This window comes from Strigops habroptila, chromosome 4, assembly GCF_004027225.2.
Source record: "Strigops habroptila isolate Jane chromosome 4, bStrHab1.2.pri, whole genome shotgun sequence".
In the NCBI taxonomy this organism is placed as follows: domain Eukaryota; kingdom Metazoa; phylum Chordata; class Aves; order Psittaciformes; family Psittacidae; genus Strigops; species Strigops habroptila.
The window spans coordinates 44,742,557-44,767,402 of record NC_046358.1 but is presented as its reverse complement, the minus strand read 5'-3'; the positions used below and the strand labels follow the sequence as shown (position 1 = coordinate 44,767,402).

At 41.1% G+C, this 24,846-nt stretch overlaps 1 protein-coding gene across 1 annotated transcript; it reads right to left on the bottom strand.

The window, feature by feature from the left end:
- Positions 1 to 15,942: 15,942 nt before the first annotated feature.
- Positions 15,943 to 23,637, bottom strand: GREM1 (gremlin 1, DAN family BMP antagonist). Its single transcript, XM_030482349.1, has 2 exons — positions 23,430 to 23,637; positions 15,943 to 16,669 (listed from the first exon to the last, which is right to left on the bottom strand). Exon 2 carries the CDS (start codon positions 16,666 to 16,668, stop codon positions 16,114 to 16,116), a length of 555 nt encoding a protein of 184 aa, XP_030338209.1. The 5' UTR covers position 16,669; positions 23,430 to 23,637; the 3' UTR covers positions 15,943 to 16,113.
- Positions 23,638 to 24,846: the final 1,209 nt, after the last annotated feature.

The window sequence follows — 24,846 nt, the reverse complement described above, 5'->3', positions numbered from 1 at the left end:
TGGGTTAGGTTTTTTGTTTTTCGGGAATTAAACTCCTTTGGGTAGTTCTTGACTAAATATGTTATAATTGTCTTAAAAGACTAAACTAAACAGATTCAGGTGCTTTTTTCCCCCCCTTCACATTGTAATTAAATATGTGTGTATGTGTGTTTCTACTATGTATCTGAAAGTTTAATTTTCTCAAAAAACAAGATGTGCACATGATTAACTTTGTAAAATTTATTGTAGTGGAATGGAGTATTTATTTTTAAACTAAATTCTTAAGGAACCCTTGACTGTAAATAAAAGACTATATTTTCCTCCTCAGTATTTTTGCTCATTTTGTCAATTGTATTTTTGTATGCAAAATGTATTGTCAAAATACTGTAGATTTCTCTGTTTAAATAATTCTGTCTAAATAATGATTTTATTTACACTGCTTTACTGATCCAGTTAGTATTCCAGGTTCAATGTGCTTTTTAAGAAGATAGATACACAATATTTTGGGGATCCACAAAGAACTCAAATATGTAGCTTACTGGTGTAAATTTCTTGAAGGTATTTTAATAAGTTTTGGGGGGAATGTTATATCTGAAACATTTTCCACACACCTCTGGTGATGTGGATTTCTTTTAGTTCTTAGGCCACTTTTGGCAACTTGTCACATATCCAAATACCTAACATTCAAAGCTCTTCAGAGCATATTGCCCACAAAATTATATTAAAATAGTACATCAAAGGTGTGTATCCATATTTGGGCTCCAGTATTCAAGGAAAAATATCTATAACTTACATTACAATTTTATCTATATTTTATCTATATTTTACTGTTACTTGTATTAGTATAGGCTGATAGCCAGGAAACCTTACTATAAATCATTAGAGATATTTTTTCCAGTTTCTCTACAGTCAGAATAGAAAACAATTTTAATGTAACTATAACACTGTGCAGTAATTTCATACAGCAACTGACCATTGGGAAAGTACAGAAGCTGGATGCGTCATCACCAGGATGATCAGCAACCCTCCAAAGGCTGGTATAATTTAGGCAGTTTTGAGGGAATTTTTGGCATCACACATCACATAAATTTAAAATAAAAAGAATGTGATGTGGTTTCAGACGTTTATGAGAATGGCATTAAAGTGCTTGTTTAAAATCGGTCTCCTTAGCCAATAACAGGTTGGAGTGATCGTGTCAACAGAGAGTAAGAGCAAAGATATGCTATGAAAGATATTGAAAATCATAACAAAGTCCTCAGGTTGAAAGAGTGAGTCAGTGGAGATACTTGGCAAATTTACAGCAGCATGATCAAACCCATGGCTTTTGGTTTGAAAAGTTGCATTTCTCATCACAGAAGAGACTACTGCAGTGAGTCTGGAGAAGATAAGAACCTGAACAAGGATTTCAGTTACAAAAATGAATTGGAGATGCCAGATAGAAATAATCACCAAGATATAGACATTAACCAAATATGAAGAATCATTTGCAATTAATTTTCTATAGAAGAGAAGGGGACACATAGGTATTGGGGAACACATGTGCTTAAATATCACAATGATGAGCATGTTAGAAATACCTAGCCAGGCACTGAACAGTTAAGCAAGTATATAATGAGTCAGATAATCCTAATTAAAATTAGCTAAGCCAAAGCAATTCAATTTAGAGACATTTGCTGCCTTTTCCTGCTCTTATTATTTATTGTCTAGTTTCTTGATCCTTTAAGACAATAAAATGGTGTACTGCTGAAGAAATTGATGTTATAAGCTTCTTTGATTGGAATCCTACTGATATGCCAAGATGTCAGATGACAGATTGTTTTTCTTTATCCACATGAACAACCATTTAGTGTTTATTAAGAACCTAAATTTGACCCTCAGGTCCAAAAGAAGTGTTGGAGTCCTGAAGTTCTTGAACTGTCCTTACACTGGAATGCAGGATTTTTTCAGCAACTGACAGGATCTAGCCAAAGAGCAGCATTTGCCATAACACTGTGCCAGTTGTTCTGAGGGAAAAATACCACATGCAGGGAAGCAAATACATCAGACAAAGAGAATTTAAGCCTACATAACACCAAAGTTGAATAGAAATACAAAATAGTGAAACCAATCTTGAAGTTCTAAAATGAATGCTACTCTTATGATCATATAAATTTCTCACCAGGCATAAACCTTGTTTTCTATGCTGTAGAGTTCTTCAGTATTTGTTAGTGTATTTCAGCTCTAGGGTTATTGAAAAGTGTTACTTCATAAATACAGAATGAATTTATGATAGACTGCTGTTAAGTACTATAATACAACTTTTCTGCTTCTAATTGATGGGCAGATTATTAAATAATTAAAGACTAAATAATAAGACTATTAAATAATTTCAGAGATGCACTGTTTCATATCTGTAAATGTTAAAGATATTTATCCAGGGGTTAAAGGTGGAGATAAAAGCAGGCAATTGCTATGTTATTTTATTAATTAATACACAGATACATACATATGCATATGTATATTTCTAATATACATGTATACACTCATCTCTAATACAAGCTATGCTGTTTATATGGCAAAAGAAATTGATCCAGTCATAAATCTAATATCTACATTTCAATAATATATAATGAAATTTCCATACATCATTAATTCAGGAAAGGATAGTTAGCATAAGGTCAACACTGAAAGCTGGAATAGTGCAGTTATTGAAATAATTTATTACTGATGATTAGTATTTGAGATGCGCTTTTCAGAAAACTTTAATCAAAGCCGACTGGAGATTTCTGTAACCTCTTTCATGAGACACATCCCAATGTGCTTTCTAAAATAATGAAATTAACAATGCAAATATTGATGACTACACTAGGTCAAACAAAGCAGTCCTTGGTCTTGAGAGTGTCACCACCATGAGTCAACAAACCAAGGGATTCCAGATGCAAAGAAGAAAAGTACTAGCCACGAAGCCGGCCAAATAGGATAGCTGCATTTCAGTCTGTGCTGTGCTTTTGGGAAGGATGAAAAAAATGTTCAAAATGGTTTGCAAGTCTTCATATTGCTTTCTATATAATTGCTGCATTTCATTGTGTCTATTTGCTCTGGGTTTTGTGCATCTTACAAACAATCCTTGACACATTCATAATTGTGCCAAATCTCATCTGCATTAACAGGTGTATGGGCTTCTAAAGTTTCTAGTTTCCATATCGGCTATCTTCTGCATGGACTACTGTTAGAAGAAATACTGTTCTTATATAGGTAATTCCCACACAATTAAGAGAAGTTAGGATTTTGCAAGTTTGGTCTTACAGTTCTGTTTTATCTATCCCTGACAAGAGAAACTAAAGCTCCACAGATCACAGCTGAAGACAGGCTCAAAAGAAATGAGTGGTGATTTAACTTTTACAACTTATTCTTTCTGAGTGAAACTTGTTTAGGCATGCTGGGCCTTCATGAAAACCCTCTGCAGCTTCTTAAAAAGAATGTGAGGGGTGAGTGAGGAATAATTTTTTCAATCACAGTGTGTTATAAGACTTCTTTCTTTTTTCTTTTCTTTTGCATTGTTTCCTCTTTGTAAATTTTTGTCTTACTCTTTCTCCCTCCCTGTTTAAGAAACCATTGCTGGTTTCATGTGCATTTATCCAGCTCCAACATTTGTTCATTGCTAATAATGAAATTTATTCAAACTGTAAATTCCAGGACTGCAATGATTAAGCCACTTGAAATGGCTCCATCAATTGATCTCCAAGTTTCTCAGCCAGATTGTTGGTCATACTTGTAAATGTTTGTACTAATACTTACATTTTTTAATTTCAGACTCTATTAGTCACAGAGGCACAAAAACCTACCACACAATTCGTAACTAATCAAGATAGTGCAAATCAACTATTGAGAATTCTTCAATTATGTAATCAGCTGAGTGGTAAAATTTGAAATTAACTTGTTATGAAAAGCTTGACCCACAAATGGCCATTTAAAGTGAACTCCAAAGGACTATGTGTGAGTTAAGGGAAATATATTTATAATCTGGTGTCTGTATTTTTTATCTTTCGCTTCTCTTATTAACCTCAAAAAATGGCAACATGATATTTGAAAGTGCTCTTTGCCAATCTTGTAGCACATATAGCAATATTTTGGGCTGTTGATTATGAATCAGACAGAAGTGTGCTGTTCCCATTTTTGGTTTTTTTTACACTGAGTATCTTTAATTTCCATTGAAGAACTGATGAAGACTGGCAGTGCTAGTTTTACATGTGATTCAGAGCAGTCCTAATGACCCCATCTTTGAGATATGTGGTGACATGATGCCAATATTCTAAGGAGGCTGTGCATTCATGATGTGGGATAATAGGATTTTAATTATAGATCACAAAATGCTTTCAGATGTTTGAGGTGTATGCACTCCCAAAACATTGCTACCCTTTGGGTCTGAAGTTCAGTAATTTTTAAGATTTGAAAGATTTTTAAAGCTCTCAGAATTTTAAAGTTGTATTCTCTGACTACAGAAATTAGTTCCTAGAGAATGAATAAGAAACAAGAGTTAGACGAAGTTGTTTCACCATGTAAATTTTGCCCCCTCTTTTTCCTGATTTAAAGTCATAATCAGAAACTCTCATATAATTATATTCCTCCCATACCTTTTGGATGATGCATTCCAAAACTCCCAAATGATGATGCAGATTCTGAGACTGCTTCACACACACACACTTCTGAAATTGTCATCTTCATTGCTTACATACAATAGCATATTTTTGGAAGTTTTCACTATATCACAATACATCTTCTTTCTACTTATTGGCCTCTGAGAGAAAAAGAACACTTTGGGATTTTAGAAGTTTCCCACCTCTTCTGGTCTTAAGTGTCTACTAAAATATCAAACCAAATCTATCTGCAAGCCTGTTGTGAAACTATAACATTAATAAAAAATGTGAAGGGAAATCAGAATTTCCAGAAGCTGAGAAAAGAGGTAAGATTCTTTAAAAGAGAACAATTTGCATATGAATCTAAAGATCCTATTCAAAACCAGGCAGAAAATCTGGATATATTCCAAAAGCAAGATTTAATATAAACTTGCATCACACTGTGATGCTAGCGTGTCCTTTCCTTTAAGCAGCATTGAACAGCTGAGAATCATTCACCTTACTTTAGCAGACATTTTTTGAGAGAAAAGGGGCAAAGGCAATATTAATTTTTAAGTAATGTGAGCACAAGAAATCTGATGCCAAACTGCCCTTTTTGCTCCTGGGATTGTGTTGAGGTAATTCCCAAGGCATCCTTCTGAAAATGTATCCTTTGGACAAAAAAAAAAAAAAGGCAAAACCCACCCTCTTGGACCCTACTGTTTTACTTCCCTGTGTGAATCTTCTGGTTTGATTTAGGAATGTGCTGCTTGGTTCCCATGCGCATTGTTGTTGTAGCATTTACTTTGGAAGGAAAACTGAGTATATGGTTCACGCCTTAACCTTGTCAAGCTTCCCCCTTACCAACTTGAACTGACACAATACAGATTCTGAAAGGAAAGGCCACAGCCAAAATTAATCATAAAGATTAACCATAAAACACTACTCTTGACCCTACCAAGGGGCAGACCTGTAGGAATGACATCCTGCTTCTTAAGAAAATAACATCCCTCTCCAACCAAGAGGAGCAGACGGTCTTGTCTATGCATGACGGACATGCTGACCTGTGCCTCAGGGAGTAACATCCGATTTCAACTCAGAGGGTAATAAGCGCTCCAGGCCTTACATTGTGGAAGTCCTTCGCCAAACACAGCCCTACATACAAGCTTTGGCAGCTTGTGCTATCTGCAGTAAGCAAGTCTTGTCCAAGATTGTGCTCTAAGGTTAGGTTTTTATGAAAAGTCAAACAGACTAAGGCTGAAGCTATAAAAATTAGAGCTGCCACCCCAGCTTCCAGGCTGTTTTGACCTGAATGAAAACTGTACATATACTTCACATTGTTGTAACAACAATAAGCCCTGAGGAAAGGCTACAGTATGTAACTCCTTTGTAACATTTCACTTGAATAGACTCTATGCTTAGCTTATTCTTAGAGGTACAATCCACAGATTGGAGAACCTATTTCCATGGCTATCAGGAAGTGTGTTGTTTAGCAGCAAATTGAATTAATTAAGTCTCTGAAATCTGAAAAATCCAGGACCAAAATATATTGTCCAATACTATTTTATTTGGAAAAGAAATAATAGATCAAAGAACAACTTCACTGCAAGTCACTGGAGGTGAGATTTGGGTGCCTAAATCAAGCAAGACCTGAAACATTGAATGAAGCATTTCCTAAATATCAGAAAAAAATCTGGGCATGAAGCAATAAACCAGATTGATTCCCAGGAGATGTTGGTTGTCCTGGCACTGACAGAGATTTCAGCAGCAAGCTGCTGAACTTTTGTCAAGGATGCCCTGCAGATATGTTTCTGATATTGCACTTCTCCCTTGCCATCAAGGACAAGGTGAAAATAACACCAACCTCACTTTGCAGGGTTTACCCTCATCATAAACACCCATGTGATTTTGGTCTTCCTTTTCTCAGTGTCAGTCCCAGGTGGAAGCTGAGCTGCTGTTGGGACAGGCAGGTTAAGTGGGAAGAGAACCGGGGAGAGAATAGGATGTCATTCCTAAATGTTGGTGTGCTCAGCAATGATGTGATGTAGTAATTATGAAAGATTAAAGGAAAATTCCCCTGATAACCCTTGCTGGAACAGAAAGTGGGGTTTTTCTCACCCATTGAGTGATGCTAATTAAAGAATAAACTTCAAGCTTTTGCAACTAAATTATTGCCGGTAACCATGTCTGTGAGGTTAAAACTTCTCTGGGATTTCTATGCTACACTGAAGGGCAGCTATGCCCCCAGTAAGTGAATGTGACAGATTTGCTAGAGATGGCAGAGGTTACTACAGTGTCATCTGCTGGATAAATGCCTTGAGGTGAGTGAATATTTTCACAGGAATTGATGTATACTTGATTTGTACTTGTGTAATCTATTCATATCTAACAAATATAAACTGTAGTCTACACAGATGGCTTATTTCTGACAAAACAATATAAACTGAGTATGCTCCTCCTTTCACACTAATGCCAATACACCTCTTCTGTTATTAATAAGCTATTTATACACATTCTGACAGCAGACTAGACCTCATCTTTGAGATCAGTACCTGATGCTCATATTTCTTCCCTCTTGGCCTTTGTTTCTTTCCACCATCCATCACGCTGACTCTTACTTCCTATCCTCTCCTGTGAAATAGACACTACCTTCTTTTTTCACCAACAGTAAAACAGATCAAGGTGGTTCTGTGTGTTGGTAAAGATAAACGTCGAGGCTAAAATCTTTCATTGTGTGGCTTCCATTAAATTTCATTGGGTAGTATCTGCACACCTTTCAACTATGATGCACAAAGGCTAGTGTTGCAAAAGATTTTCAGAGTCTCATAACATCATGCCTGAATTTCAGGAAACCAGTGCTTCTGGATACCTTTTAATTGAAATCAAATGCTATTTAAACCTCCCTATGTTTTGTGATTTAGTTGTCCAATCTTTTCAAATAGCCCCTTCTCTAACGGTACAGGTGGTATATTATGTCAAGGAGAGGATTCACAAACCATGCCTTGGAATTATGCAAACAGTATTTCAATGTAATTGTGATAAATAAAGATAGCAGACTACATTAAAGATGTTTTAGCTCAGGAGATGTAGCAAAGATAAGGAAGACAAGACATGAAGATGCATTTGGACCTAAGGCAATTCTCTTGGAGTGAGGTAATGGGAAGTCATTTCACTTGTCATGGTTCTGTGATAGGAAGAGTATTTATTAACAAGTATCTGTATAATGTTTTGTTCTTGGTAATGAGCTAAAATATTTGGTTCTGAAGGAAGGAATTTTTCTTTGGTTTATAAAGGAGTTTGTTGCAAGAACTAACCTTGGCGGTACAAGAGGAGAGACTTGGCTGCCAATTTCTGATAGCACATCAACACCGCCAGTTTAAAAAGCCCTGCCAGGGCTGGCTGAGCGATGGCAGCTTCATCAGCAAAGTTCAGAATTTCCTTCAGAGGAAAACTGAGTCTAACTTTTTGAACTTTCAGGCTACTGGGCTGAGCAGAGTGAAAACAATTTTTTAGAGACATCATGCTTGGATCTAAGGGACAGATGGCTCTGAACTATGCCAGAGAATTATGATAAGACATTCAGGCTGTGAACCAGGATTTTTTTTCTATTCGTTTATTTTTAATTATTGTTCTTGCTCTACCATTTGTTCTGTCTCACTTGCATTTCATTGTTTCTCGGTAATAGTGAATATACAAGACATTCTGCTGGAAACCTGAGGCCACTTAATAAGCAGCCGTAAGCTGTGTTCAACTCACATTCACAGCCTCCTAGAACACAAACATCCAAACTGAAGGCAAGTTGAATGCCTCTTGGATGTTATGTATTCTCAGAGGCTTTCACTAGTGTCCATTCAGTGGCAACTCTTTTTAAAGCATATTCTGTACAAAAAGAATCCTAAAGCAACTTAACAGTGAAATTAAAAATCTATATAGAATACACTCCCAATGCAAGGGAATGGATTAACTTAACTTTCAACTCCTGCTGCTTAATGTTGATTTAATATATTGTCTTGACTTTTAATAAGGTTATTGAAAGATAAAAGCATATAAGGAGCTGTGCCACAGATGCGACACTCAGAACTTCATATGCAAAATAAAAAGAGACATTATAATAAAATGAAAATTGAATGTTGCTTGTATAAAATCTGGCTTTGTTTTGATGCATAAAACAGCAAACACTGTTCCACACTGAGGTTTTCAAGAATGTCTTAAGTATACAACGCTTCTGATGCCACCCCAGTCGCCTATATATAGATCTGTCTTGTGTAAAGAATTTAAAAAGCATTAGAATGGAGAAATCAAAGAGACAATAAATTTTAAACCAATCTTATTGTCTGCAGCCTAAAGTGTTATTAAGATCAAAGTGGAGCACACATCTGGCATTTGCCTTTCTGCAAAAATTAGATCAAATTACCTACCATAGGATTTAGATACATTCAGTAAGTTATTTCCATTGTACACATAGTTTTCTTTCTCCTTTATATTTGCTACATCTAACTTAACACCCAAATTCTAGCCTCTTCATGCATTTGGAGTTGAAACAAATTAACAACAAAAATGGAAATATGTGTGCCCCATGAACATCTGTTTCCTAAGGAACATCCAAGGTCCTTCAGATCCTAAGGAGAGAGATTCAGCTAGCCTTCATCTTTGCCATTAAGTGCAATTGTCTAGAAATAGTTATTGAGTACACACAACCCTGCCCCCGTCCCTGAAAAATATTTTTTTATGCTTACTGCTGTAACTATTGTCATTGTTGACTTTATTCTATATTAATCACTCATGAAGTCTGTTGTTAAACTATGAACACGCTGGCCCATACTTTTATGTATAAACTTATCAAATGTACATTTTTTAAGACTTCTAAATATACCTAATGTATTCCTAGGCTTTTGATACATTTGTTTTGAGAGATAAATACATGTATGTTACATCTATATACCACAATCTTTCAATTCTCTGAATAAAAGAATACACTAACACAAAGCTAAGATTGAGAATATGTTGCTTCTTAAATACAGAAAAGACTGTGCCTTTATACTTTAACAAACTAATTACAAAACAGAAATTCAGTAAAGTTTAAAGGAAAAAGAATATTAAGGTCTGCAAATTCATCATTAAATAAATCAAACAAACTTAACAGTGCTCTGTAGTGATGCCATAAAGTAACTATAAAATTATGATTAATGAATTTGAGTGTTGCTGTCCCAGATGAGCTGTGACACATTAATTCTTTCCAATTGCTTTCTTGCTGGAATCCATATTGATATTACTAGACAGAGGGATAAGATATAGTTCTCAATTATTCTATAGAGAGATGGAGATATTATTTTAACCTTTGTTCTTTTGATCTCTTGTAATATGAATTGGAATATGACTGTTTCCATGAGGCATTCTTTAAAAAAGAAATGCAAACATGTGATTTCAAATTTTATTTGCAGAACTTTTATTGGGAGTCAGTGTAACTTCTCCATTTGATTCATCCCCAAACTATGTCATTTACATCTGTATCACAGCAAGGAGAAGTTATTGCTCATCACAGCTTAGAAGTTTGGGGTTTTTAATGCTATCCCAAACATTCTTCCTTTATGTCAATATATAATTTGATCCTCCTATCTTGCTCCTTGAGCATTCAAAAAAGGCAGATTATTGATTTTATTTTCAGTATTTTTAGAAAATAATAGGAAAGGGAGCAAGTGGCAGTTTAAATTTCTGTTCTCCTCTCCCCAGACCCATAAAAGCTAGAAGAAGAATTCAGGCAGCCAGAAGCCACACATTGTCAAAGGGCACCTTAAAGTCATCAGCTACATTCCCAGGCAGGCAGTGCAGACAGGCTTCAGATGTTTTTATGAAGCTGCATTACAAGGTAGCATTAAAAATCTGCACTGGGATTCGTTATGATACCTGTGAGTTGCTGTGTATTCCTGTTCTCAGTCTCATCTGATTAAAAAAATAAAGCAAGGTGTCTAAATATTATGGTTAATCTTTTTGATACCTTAAGGCCAAGACTGGATGCTACGAATATGTACCATGTGATATCTCCAGTGTTTTGGCTAAATCCAAATACACATTAATTTTTTCACTCCCTGAAATCTCAAGTTATGCAGATCTCCCCTTCAGAAGACTTTGGTTAAGTGCAACCACCCAGGCAAGCAGAATGATTCAGAAAAAAAATTGGGACTTTCTGCCAGTATTGATTTCTGTATACCAGTAACTAATGAAGCAGTTTCTAAGGCAGGTTTGAGTTATTTGGAGTGAATAAGATGTATAATTTTTAAAAAGCAAAGGAAGAGTGTGTAAGGAAATCATTGGGTTAAGCAAGCCAGCAGTCTCGTCTCAGTCTGCCAGTGACTTGGTGCTTCTCCTTTAGGAAATCTTTCGGAACTAACAACTCTAGGTTTACTCCTGTACACTGGATAGCACAAAGAAATATCAGTTCCCAAGGGCAGAGATCTCTGATGCTCCTTTTTTTTTTTTTTTTTTTTTTTTAAGGAGAAGGTAAATTACAAGGTTAAATTACTGCATCATTTTTGCAAATGCGTTGTCCCCCTTCCCAGCTAGGCACTGCTGCTGACAGGCAGCTGGAGAGGAGCCACAATGCTGTCTGTTCCACTGACCCATCTAGGACGCACCATACCTACTGTGCGCATGTGTTGCTCAGATGTCTTGCACATGCTCAGCAAATCTGACATGCTCTTGATGCCTCAGTCCTACGACGTGTGTTCAAATCAACTGCACAGCACATGGGTGGCAGAGCACACACAGAAATCCCAAACAGAAATCTAGCCTACCTCAGTGGGGAGAGAGACAAAATAGCCTTATTTCTATCTATGTCCCTGAAAGCTGATTAAGGTGTGTGAATTCTCTCACTGTTACCTTCTTCAGTGTAACAATCTATAAAGCAGTGAAGACTTCACAGTGGATGTATCTTCAATTAAAAGCTTGTATGTAGGCCAAATGTAAATTATAGTGAATATCTGAACTTGTTAGCATATAAATAGTAAGACCATGGTACTACAGAGTACTAGAAAAGTAAGTCCAGGAGATTTTTCTCTCTGTTTTAAATGTTCAAACAAATATATATGCACATCTTTTCAAGGAAATTTATTCTGTTCAACTGTGCCATATCTCAGACCAAAAAATAGCCAATTGCCTTCTAAAAAGAATTATTTTAATGTTATTATCCTTTCAGTAAGTTTTAGAAGTGTGAAAAAAACTAGAACACTAAACAAAAAAAACCCCAAACTTTAAAAGACCCCAAACTTTAAAAGAACCCAAACTACTAGAGTGCTCAGCTCCATTTTTGCAAGAAGGAAGAACAGACTGCATCTTACCAGCACCCTGCTTTTCAAAGCTGGAAATGGGACATCTGACCCTTTTCTCTGGTTATCTGCGTGCTCCATGGGAAATCCCTACATGCCGTTCCCTTATATGACTGTATGCCTGGCTATGCCATTCATTCCTTCGAGCTAAAAGGTGCATGTCTGAAAATTACTAGGCTTATATCACTGATCAGAAGTTTATGTGAAATCAGAGATCATACTCAGTCTGGTTCAGCAAGATGGCGGTCCCCATCAGAGCAGCCTTCTTCACAAGGGTAGACAATGCCCCCACTACATCTTGCAGATGGCAACATTGCACGGAGATCTGCAGTGACCAACTAAGTCTCTCACACATCTGACAAGGTGGCACGATGGAAAGGTAAAACTTTTACCACTGCTGCCTATCTCCCACTGCAGGGGAGGAAAGTTCAAAGAAACCTATTCTCTGTGGCTGCAGTCTTTCCTCAATCCTGACCTTCCTTAAATGCTGCCAGCAGGGACAAATCTTCCTGTTCACTTTTGTAACTATATCTTGATGTCTGTCCCTCTTTACAGCTTGTAACGTGCTGTATTGTAAAGGTGTTCCTTACTCTTTTTTCTAAAAGTGGGAGTAAACTGCTAGCTAGACGTAAAACTGAGATAAGGTGTAAGGCAGGCACGCTGACTCCAACTTTAACTACAACAATTTGAGGGTGATTTATATCTTGAACTGTCACTATATGGTTTACAAAGGGAAAAGTGTGAGTAAAGATTGAGATTTTCCTTCTATAAATTGTGGAAGGGTGAGGGGGAAGTGACAGATCTCATTTAAAAAACTTATTGAAGTAGCCGTGTTGAATGATGGTGCCATAGCTTGTCTCTGTCTCATTGTCATAATGTAAGCCCTTTTATAATTAGAAGAAACCACAGAAGTCAGAGTAAAACACAACAGATCCAGAAAGAGCTGGAAACTTAAGGAGGAAATGAAAAAAAGAAAAACAACAATAGACATGGGCTGGAGAAGATATTTTATTTATTTGTTACTAGTAGTTAAAATGATGTACAAAATGCTGGGAAGAAAAAACTCCAATTCTATTCAGTTACAAAATAATTAAAACTTCATTTTAAACCAAGTTTTGCTTTGTGAGACCGAGCATGAAAATACTGCAGCCTTAGGTTATATAGTCCATTGTTTTTAGAATAAAGCAGACATTTAAATGGTTGATATTAAATATCTTGTATAATTGTAAGTTAGCAGAACTTTCTTACTCTCAGGCAATAACTAGCAATTCATAGAAGTTCTTTGTATAAAATTTATATATTGGGGGAAGGGAATCTGCCTCAAGGGGAGTTCCATCATGATCTATGCACGAGCTGTTTTGGAACATAAAGGTTTCTAAAACTTCTATCAATTTTCCTTCAGAATGCTAGCCTAATCTTAAATAAAGGACTAAGTAATGTCTGAAGCTTTGCTTAGTGGCTAAGGGTTTAGGGACATAGTGGTCACTGTAAAAGAGAATGGGAGTTTTGCTGTCAACTTCATATGAAGGGAAAAATTCATTCTTAAGCTGTTCCCATTTCTTGAACAGAAACTCTAGCTAGCACAAAACTTTCAGCAATGAAACTTTCATCAACAACTGGGATTGACCCTTTCCCCTGCAAACCAACTCGAAAAGGTAATTTAAGTGAAAACAACCCCTGCCTGTTATCAGTGAAAGAAGATTTGTATTAATAATAACATTAAATAGCCATATCTTTCTGTTTAACTATTCACATTCCACACAGTGGAAATCTACCTCCAATAATTCCAGATTTTAAAACTGGATTTTAAAATCCATAAAGAAATGTGTCAAACCTGCTGAGTGAGAATACACCAGATGAAATGCATTTTGATAATATCAATCAATGAGTTGCAATCTCTTAGTCTTACAAATGCAGACCTCACAGCAGTGGATTTTACAATAAAAATATATTAATTGCAGAGATGCAGGATATTGCCAATAACTGTGTGATGCACTGTGTAACAGCTGGAGCATCTAATATAATGAGGTCACTCGGGATGCATCTGTGACATGCCACTTACTGTATATTTTTCCCTTTGGGCATATTAGTAAGAGCAGAATTTTCTTCCTTAGCATTCAGTGGACAGAAATGGTGTCAAGATAATCACCTTGTGGTTGAGAGGCATCTGGTGTGAACGGACAGTTACCCTGACAGTGGATACTAGAGAATATTGCTGCCGACTGGGGAAACTGAGTCCTGGACTATTCGAGTGCCATCAGACAATTAATGTGGACCTAATTCCCATTTCACTCTCATCCGTGATAATGTCAGGGTTGCTTTCAGGCCTGGTACTGACTGGCATAGGAACATGCCTTTCCTTCGGTACCCTACCAGGCAGGACTCACTGTTGGGGCCCCGCAGGCACAGGCACCAGTACCGGCATGGGCAGGAAGGTGTGCAGCACCCTGTGACCTCTTCAGCACCTAGCTGGAGAGTGCCCTTGCAAAGCCAGCACACAGGACAGCATGAGCAGTTTGCACTCATACCATGTGGTTAGAGACGCGGCCAGTAAGGCACCCCCCAGGCTTCTCATCAAGTGCCCAGGAAAGCAAGGGCAACATGCCTCTTGAGTTCAAAGGCCCAGGGTTCACCTCACTAAACCAACATCTTTTGCAGGACCTTCTGTGCTCTTGCCAAAACCTACAGCCCTCATCAAGTTTAAGCTTCTAATCCTGAAGGAAAGAGAAGACAGGATAACCTCACAGGTGAGATTGATCGAGCTGTTGGAAGTATTGTGTCCCCTTTTCTGTTTTTTTCCCCTCAAATGAGAGGGGCAGTTAGCCCTTAATTTTCAAGAAATTCTCTTTACTTAGTCCAAATTCAATTTGAATGCAAATCTGTGGTAAAAGATATAAAAAGAGGATTATTGCTGGCAAAGTTCTGCATCTCTTTTCCAACAAACTGCATGCCTGTGGCAAAGCTAAAATAACAATAACAATGCAACGTTTACTAGTCATGAATGTCGTGTCTTTTGTCTCTTGTGTGGTTACTGCATTTGCAGTCACATGATGCTTGTTTTAATTTTTGCTTTGCTCTTTATGTACTAAATTACTGCCATTCTGTACTTGATCTTGGTTAGCAAGATTTTTGTGCTGTGGTTTATGTATGTTTTTTATGTATGTGTATGAAAAAGAGGAGAGAGTTCGGTTACACACAATGGAGTATGCATACTCGTTGTATGTACGTATAGATACCCATGACTAAAAGATACTGCATATATATATATGTAGATATGAAGAATAACTGATATCAGAAATACAAGATATCAAATGGATCTAGTGGCACAAGAATGGGTTTTGACTGATTTAGAGAGCCATTAGAATTCAGAAGTATATTTATAGCCTAGTATATAGTTTCTCTTTAATTTATGTAATATATGACTAGGTATATAAATTAAAGCAAAACATAAACATAAGACTATCTCTTCCTCTGTGTATTCCTATTTAGGTATCTTTCCTTTTTCTACTCCCTTTTGTACTGTCCCCATCTACTTACTTTGGCCTTTTGCTTCCTAACTTGCTGTAGCTCTGTTTTCCATCCACCTATAGTGACTTTTCAACACTCCCACATCCCCCATTGTTCTCCAGACATGGCTTTTGGATTACGGCTCTTTTTTTGAAGAAGCATGTTACAAACTCTTGATACAGCTGCTATTTTCAGTGATGGTTTTGTTACGCCCTAAACTATTTCTTGCCTACTTTGTATGTAAGAATAGATTTATGCTTTTAAATATATTGTCCTCTCACTTTGATGTTTCTCTTAATACAGTAAAAGCAAATAGCACGGCAGATGAACATTAGCAAAAGCCACAGCTCCACTTTCCCAGCAAGCGTCCAAAATGTGAATATACACTAGGAAACCTAATTCATGACTGCAGGTAAATAGATTTTTTTAATATTTTCTACCTCTGGTAATTTTTTTTTGTTGTAGTGAACATTCACATATTTGCTTGCACACATCCATTTTCTTTCTTACACACAAACACACACATGCATGCCCTTTCTTTACACTGATATTTTTTTCTCTATTTTTTGTGGTTTTTCACTTGTTTTAGGTAATTTGCTAGGTTCCTTTCAGTTTTGCCCAGCCCTGAAGGCATGCTAGTACATGCCGCTCACTCTTGCACTGGCAATGATTGCATACAGTCAGAGTGCAATCGCTACATTTGTCTCAGTTTAGTCCAAGTCAATAGATATACACCGGCATTCCTTAACTCGGGTGATTCTTTTCTTCTTTCTTGGGGGCTGAAGCTCAGGGCAATTGAGTGTAACAGTCATGGTGGTGAATTTCTTGGGCTTGCAGAAGGAACAAGATTGGAAGGAGCCTTCTTCTTTACGGACATGCCTGGGGATGTAGAAGGAATTGCACTGGCCATAGCAGAACCTGTTAATAATGGTACGACTGTTGCAGCCTTCTTCATGGATAGTTTGTTTGAGGGGTTGAGTTTTACACCAATCCCGTTTCAGGTATTTGCGCTCAGTGATGTGCAATGCCTCCTGACTAGACTCCAGCACCTCTTCTGCAGGCATGGAAGTGCCTTTTCCTCGTTCTCGATGCCTAGAACCCGACTGCTGCTGTGTCTGTATTTGCTCTGAATCATTGGGCTGATCTTTGTCAGGAGGAGGGATAGCACCTTGAGATCCACGATTCCTCTTTCTCCCTTCTGCTGCCGGTAGCAGAAATCCCATCAGAAGAAACACAGCACCGATGGCGTACAGTGTGCGGACCATCCTATATGGAGGAAGTTGAGGGAATAAAGCACAGTTGTGGATTTCAGGCATCAACAGAAGCCAGGTATGCAGTATATTTTCAGTTCCACAAAAGAAATGGGGGAGGGGTGGTGGTGTGTGCAAACACACATTTATAAAAGATAAGCATTTATCTTTTACCAGCTAGAAAGCTATTTCCAAATTACCAAGTGATAAAAGCTTTCATATACAGTGATTGAAAGTCAGAGGCTAAAGCAAGTCTAAAGAGAATTTTATTTTGTGTAGCATGCATCTTTTTCCATCTCTTTTCTCCATGTATATTACCCTAGTTAAGAGCTCTCATTCTCTTCTTATACCTCATTGACATTAGGAAGGTTACTCCTAACTTAACATTGGTGGAAGAACAGATTTATGCCACACAAGGATTTGTATGACACAGCTATCTACAATACCAGAGAACTAAACTCTTTGACTCAGGAGATCTAGTCTAGCTATGTGTTCCTCAGTCAGTCTCAGAAGCTTTGTACGGCTTCTTGCATAATATACACCCAGAATATAATGTGCCTCCTATATCCACCTGTTGTCTGAATTACAGCATCCCCAGCTCAGTCATGCTGCACCCCTGAAACAGTCCAGTGTGTCTGTGTGTAATGCTGCTTAAGGTAAGAGATATGCAACAAGAGAGGCAACTAACATTAAAGAATATGTAGGTGTATGTTAGAAGAGATGCATCTATAATTTCAAATTACACAAATTCTCGCACATTACTCTGAATTCTTGACAGAAATTATACAGATGTAGTCACAGTGTTAAGAATTTTTCAGATCTCTGAATTTTATTCATTATATTTAGCAAGATATTGAAAGGATCATATGAGGACAACAGAATTTCATATATGACACTAATTATCATGTAGTTTGTGTACCCAAAAAAACCCACTTCAGAAAGTGCAGTAAGTGGAGACTATGAGGTTCTTAAAAATGCACCCCTGCTCCAAACCTAATTAATAGCATAGGAACAGCCTTTCTTTCCTCCCTTATTCCACCATTTCTGCTGCTTCCCAAAGCTCTGAGTTCTTTTGGCTGCTCAGTTAGACACCAACCAGTCAGCAAATAACTCATCACCTGTCACATTCTTCCCCCTTCCAGAAGTGCCATGGCTTCCACGTTGTTCTGGAAAGCCGGGGTTGTGGCAAGTAAGACAAACAGATCAGGGAAAAAAGCTTGCAGGGAACCCTCCCAGTGGGAGCTTGGAAAAAGCCATGAGAAATGAGCGACTGCTTGCAAAAAAAACGGTAAAAAAGGAGAACTGCCAAGAGGCACATGCATTAAAAAGGGAAAGAATTATGAAAAATATATATATAGAAAAACAAACGAATGAATGAAAAAAACCCCAAACAACTGAGGAAGTTTGGGATGTCTTCTACCTGCTTGGAGTGCTGCAGTTGGACCCCTTATTTGGCTTGTTTTATCAGTAAGGGGCAAATTAGTGTTTGAACTGAAGAGTCCTGCTTGTGCTACTACCCAAGAAACATGGGAAACCAAGGGCACCATGCTGGACGGCTTTACCAGCTCTGCCCAAGACCACACAACTAGGCAGGAAAGCAGCCAAATGCCAATGCTGTAAGGGCCACCTAGAGACTCAGCAGAGGCTCAGGCTAAGTACTATTTGCTATAAAAGATACCTGTTAAATTCTCAATTACTAGTCTTTCCAGCCATATGGAGAAAATGTATGTTACATTATGCTGTTCAAAAAGCATGTCTCACCGAATGGACTGGGAAAGGAATTACTGGAGTGGAAGAGTATCATAGGGTGTTTCCAATGTATTCAGAGATTTGCTTGTGGATTTAATATTTTAAGTGTTTGTCTACAGATTGTTAGAGCACCTAGAGTTTATAATATGTATGGTAAATACATGATTTTGTTTTATTCATTTATGTTTCTGTACCAGTATGTCCTATGTTTGGCAGAAACTTCAGGCTTCAAGCAAGGGGTAGAAGAATGACACTGTTGGTGACTCCAACGGACAACTTGGAAGGGCTGCTTTTAATATCTAAATGAAACATGCAATTCTAATAACCTTAAGGCTCTGAAATAGAACAAAAAAAAAAAAATAAATTGGGAATTCTAATAGAAGACTAGTGCAGCACAATTTCAAGTGTCAGCTTGGACTTCACATTTGTTTTCTTTCCCTATTTCTATTGCAACCTGAATGTTCTTTAAACATACATCTTTTGAAATTTAATTTTCTCTTTAAAATATTGTCTTAAGTTATAAACCACTGCCTATTTCCTCAAGAGATCAGAATGACTCCTTCCTAAACTGTTCCTATTTCCCCAGCGCCTGCATACTCATGCTGTATTTAGACAGTATTTTAATATGCATTTTATTTACTTGACATGCTCAACATGGTGCCAGAGCCTTAAAAGAAAAAAGAAAAAAAGTTATTGCATGCAATTGAAAATAGATTGCTAGTTTATAAGCAGTGCCAGCAAACTTCAGGTGTTTGTTTAGTGTCCCATAACTGAGTTGAAGTTCCACCAACAACCATATTCCTGGACTACTTTTATTTCTAAAACTGATGACCTCCACATTGTTTCACCTTTCTCTCTCAGCCCTCTCCTCCCCCCGCCAAATGTGCAGTTGATGACACAGTAAGGTCTGATCATGGGAAAATGAGGTGTACTTTGAGATAGGAATTTGGGGGAAATTTGATGGTAATGTTTACTGTTGTACTATATGTATCGCAGATTCATGCATGATTAATAAGCATGTGCTTAACCCTAAGGAAATGCAAGCATGTGTTTCAGTATAATCCTAAATTTCAGGAGGCAATTTTTCACTGAGTTGGTTTCCAGCCTTAAAGGTGGAAGCAATATCACATGCTCACTAAAGAGACTGTGATTCAAATGGAAATTAGCAACTCAGCAGAAAGATTCGTTATGGTCGCTTCCAAAACACACATCTAAAAGTACAAATAAACCAATCATTTAGGGACAAATAGAGTTTAAACATAGACCCACCAAAGAGGTTGTGTGAGCTTCATGACCCCCACAGCAGCTCAAGGACCTTTTTACAGTAACTTATTAAACATTTATTAACAAAAAAAAGAAAAAGATTATTTTTAAAAAATGCAAAATACAAAGGAGAATGAGGGGGTATGCCTGAGCAAGGAAAGCAGCCACTCAGCACCACCTCTGGTCCCAAGGCAAGCCATTTGCTTGTGAGAGATGATGACATTTCTGTTTGCTTACATTAGGAACTAGAGTGGTCCATCCATCTATGAATTAGTGTTTATGAGTGTTTCCTTAACAGGTTTTTATTACTGAAAAAAAAAAAATAGAATGTGGAAGAGTACAGGTAGCTAAATCAGTGTTACCATACCCAGAGTTCTACCAGAAAGAAATTTCTCCATAACACAATGTTTTTTTCCCTTGTCACAGCCATAGCTCTGCAGAAGTAATAACTCTGGAGCTTGGGTAGGAGCTGTGAGGAATCAGGCTGTAAAAGCTTATATTCCAATTTCTGCAAAATTTTCAGTACCTGATACTGGCTGTTACACTGGCATAGCCAGAAATCCTTTTGAGGATCCATTTGAGAAGCCTTTGAACAAACAGATGACTATAACCAAAATGGTCAATTCCCACTTATTTTGTTCAGAGAGATCTGATAGAATTAATTACTTTTTTTTTAAAGTAACAAAATACTTCAAAAACCTGTTTTTTCCGTATTTGACTGCTAAGATGAGTTCTACTGTTCATCTGTAAGTTCTTAGTCCTAAAGCCAAGAGAAGTTTTATTGCTAACTTCAAACAGGAGCAGAATTGGGCCCTAACATTCATATCACCTCATATGTGGTTTATCTAGAGCCTGGGATCTCATCATCTAAAACAGATTAGAAATCTGGTGGATTAAGACTAGCAACTGTTTCTAGAGAAGCGTAAATGCTTTCAGGTTTATTATTTCATACAATTAAGCTGTATTTTCTTCGTTCATATGTTTTCTGCTATAAATTAAAGATCTCCATGTGTCAGTTCATAAGCAGAATTTCCTTATGAGTTCCCAGGCAGAGTCAGAAAATTATTAGTGAAAGTTTTAGCACACAGCAACTTGTTCAAAAGAACTGGATGAAATCCTGGTTCTGTTGAAACATACAGCAAAATTCTCACAGACGTCAGCAGGCCTGTAATTTAATCTGTGAACCACATTTACTAGGAAAATATTATGATGAGCCATGGACTCATGCACTTCACTGAAAACATGAAAAATAATCTGACAAAGGCCTAAAAAAAATACATGTGTTTGGTGGGCTTCAAATATCAGCCAAAGAAAGAGGCAAAACACAACCCTTGAGTACTGAGAAAATTGAAGTGGTTTATGTCCCAAAGGATTGAAATAATTTTATGCCTGGCTTATTATATATGAATTACAGAAATTGTCTTATGTAATGTTTTCATAGTTCAAAGATCTGTATTTTTAAATATGCAAAAAGGCATTGCAATGGCAGTTCCCAGAGACCTTTTCTTTTCCCCTGAGATCAAGACAGCAAAACTAACATCTCTGGTAGAATCTGGGTACATTTACATTTCAGGTTATTACTTCTTGTGAGTCATGGAGATGCCTTTTTTTGAGAAACGTCACAAGTGTAGGCAACAATACAAAAAAAAGAAAAAAAGGGGAAAAAAGAAAAACCAACTTTGAAACTCCCCTTTCCGAAGGCGTTGCTCTGTAGGACATTCTGGGGACCACACGGAAGGCGAACATCATGGTGGGCATGGCTGGTACCAAACCCGAAATAGACTCTCTTGCGGACGCCCATGCAGCCTGACAGCTCCGCTCACCAGAGCGAAGCTCCCTCCACACGGATTTGCTCATGGAGCCCTGGGCCCACCAGGACAGTGTTCTCCTGCGCACAGCCACGCGTGCTGAAAGGAGAAAGTCTTGAGGAGAATCTACGCGTTTCTGGGTGGCATCGCCGAAAGGAAAACTGAATGCTTTAGCACAGACTGGGCCGAATCCGAAAGAGGAGCAGAAAGCTCCCGGCGCGCTTTAAATCCGACACACAAGTCTCCACGCCCGCTAGCCGATCACTCCGGGGTTTCCTCTAGGTGAGGACGCGCAGGAGGGGAGCAGCTGCTCTCTCGCTCCCCGGGCTGGGCTCGGAGCGGCTGCGGCGGGTGGTCCCTGGCGCTGCATCCTAACAGCTCCGTGCCTCTCACCAAAGGGGTGGCTAAACCCCTTCCAGCTGACAGGGCGAGCCCAACGCACGTTCGTGTCTGTGCAAAAAGGGGTCTCCCCAGCACTGGGTCTCAGCCCCTACGAGCGAAACAGGCTTCACTCGCGAGCCTTTCACCGAGAGGAGCCACGAGCGGGACACCAGGAGCGAAGCCGCTGCAGACGGCCGGGACGGCTGAGGACAGCGGCCCGCCGCCGTGGCCTCGCACCGGACACGAGGGCCCCGCCCGGGACTGGACGGTGCCGCCGCACCGCCCAACCCGCCGGGGTAAGAGGGGGGTCACTGAGCTCAGCGTGGGAGCGCCGTCGAGGAGGAGAAGCCTTCGGCTCGGTTTGGCATGGCTCAGCTCAGCCGGGAGAGGCTCGGCCCGGCTCCCTGCGGTCGCGGACGCTTCTCGTGGCGGCTGGAGACACCACCCGGGTCTCCGCCCGTTAGGCGGCCGCCGTCTAGGCTTACCCAGCGGAGGACGGGCTCCGTAGAGGTGACTCCCGAGCCCTCGGAGGATGGCATTAAAACGGACGGGGCGAGTGAAGAAGTATCCTCCCGGAGGAAAAAGCCCAGCGCCAGGTTAGCCCGGGGCCGAGAGGAGCGGGGACCGCACCAGGCCGGCGCGCTGCGGGGAGGGCTCCGGCCGCTCCGGCCAGGCCGAGATGAGCCTCGGGCCTGTCAGCGTGGGGAGGGGGAGCGGTGGCCGACGGATGCCCGGAGCCGTCGGCGCGGCAAAAACCCTCGGGCTCCGAGTCAGGTGGGAGGGCAGGGCGGGGAGGTGGCGGAGGGGAAGGCGCAGGGGAAGGCGGAGAGCCGCCGAGCGCAGCGGCGGAGCCGCGGTCCCGTCCTGCCCGACGGCGCCCCAGGACGCGCGGTGCGCGCGTGCCGCCGGTGCAGACCCTTCTTTGGTGCAGACCCCCCGCGCCGCGTCGCCCGACCCCACCGGCACACACCGAGTCCCCGGGGCGGCACAGCCCCCGCGGGGAGCTCCTGTAGGCTCAGGTCACGCTCTCCGGAAGGAGCAGAGGTTTGCAAAGGCGGCCGGGGCAGAGCCGGGGGCTTAGAGGTCTCCTGGAGGCAGCCCGGCGGGACAGGACGGGAGGCGACGGGGCACCTGGGGATCTGCCCCCGCCCCGCTCCACGCAGAGGCCGGGCCGGGATTTTGCCGTGTGTCGGGTGGGCGCCGAATCCAATTTGTCGGGAGTGATGCTGTAGGCGGAGATGAGAAGCAGAGCTAACAGAGCTTTTGCAATCCCTGTGCTTGTCAGGGGACACGGATGTAACGGCGCCCTAATCCCCAGCACTGCAGCGGAAATGTCGGTGTCCGCCTCGCTCCCGCGGACGGGAGGGACGGGTGTCACCCTCTGCAAAGCCGAGGCGCCCGGAGTTTTGCTAGACACTGACGAACGACTCCTCCCCTTCCCTCTCCGAGAAGGTAGGACGGATTAAAATTTTGCCTCCCACAGAGACCGGCCGAACTCCGCAGTTGCCGGCCCCGTTTGCGGCCCCGTTTGCTCCCCCGCTGTGCGTGCGCGCAGGGCAGCGCGTCCCGGCTCACCTGCGCGGTGGTGGCGGCTCCGCGGCGGGGCCCGGCTCGGTGGCGGCGGCTCCTCGGCAGGGCCCGGGGCTCTGTGGAGCTCTGCCCGGCGGGTCACTAGGCGGAGCGGGTGGCGTGGGAGCCCGGAGCTGCCCGGGAGTCCATAGAGAGAGAGTCTCGGATCCTGCCTACAAATTGCAGCAGCGCCGAGCTGTCTCCCATTTAAATGTCTGCCAGCTGAGATCTGCTCTCCAAGCCCCTCCAGATCATTGGACAAGCGCCTCCAAAGCCCGTGTTATCCGCCCCCTTTAACACTTCCATAAACCTCCACCAGGGAAAGCTTTCAGTCATCCAGATAAACACTCGACTACTTTAGTCTCTTAAGAGAATCGGTGCTAAAGGTCACCACCCCAAGGAATTGTTCCTGGAATGCACAGAAAATTCACATTTTCCATCCCCATTAAAGTATGACATCTAAGAAGAGTTAAATCCCCTCCCAAACCCCCGCCTCTGCTGCCCTTCCGCGCACGCTGCCAGGCCGGTGCTGGGCTGCTGCGCGCTTTCCTGCCCGAGAGTCGGCCAGGCGAGCGGTGCTGCGGCGGGGAGCACCGGCCCGCCGGGGCCAGGAGGGAGGCAGCCAGCTCTCCGACAGTCCCTGTTACAAATTTGCATTGCCGAGCTTTGCCTTCTGCAAATATGACGGGAGTTACGCATCTTTGGCAAAAATCCCCACAAACCTGTGTATATGTGTGTGCGCGGGGATGTGAGGGGGGGTGGTGTCAAACCGTGGCTCCTGGTCAGCAGCCGCGCTCATAGCTCTTCATCAGTGAGAGGGTTTTATTTATTTATATTATTATTATTTTTTTTTATTTATTTTTGTCCCGCAAGAGGCGGGACACCTCGGGTGGCTTTTTTTCCCTCCCGTCCCTGCGCCTCGCCGAGTGCTCGGGCTCCCCAGGCATACCGCGGAGGGCAGGACGGCGAAAGGGCGGCACGTCCCGCCTGGGCTGAACGCGGCGGCGGCCGGAGCCGTCCGACCGTCGAGGCGGCGGCGAGGGCAGTTCAGCGCCGCTCCGCAGCCCTTGGGCAAGGCGGCCGCGGTTCCCGGGCCGGCTCCCACCCTGGATCCCAGGGAATTAGGCAAAGACCGGTGGAGATTGAGCGTCGTTGCGTACCGAGCCCTTCGCAGCCGCGAGCGGGGGCCGCCTCTCGTCTCAGCGCTGCGGTGGCCCAAAGCTTACCCCGAGTCTGCAGGGTTGGTGTCACCGCGGGCAGAGCCCCGGGGGCAAGTGGCCCTCGCAACACCGCGGTGCCACCCGCCCGCCCCGGCCACCAGGCGCTCCGGCACCGGCGCTCATCTCCCAACGGTTTTTTAGCACGGAGGGCGGCAGCGCTACCGAGAGTCGCTACTAACGGGAGCAGCCTCTGAAATACGGGT

What these genes read in the sequence shown, in the direction of transcription:
- GREM1 (XM_030482349.1), bottom strand. Translation starts at nt 16,668, where the DNA reads ATGGTCCGCACACTGTACGCCATCGGTGCTGTGTTTCTTCTGATGGGA.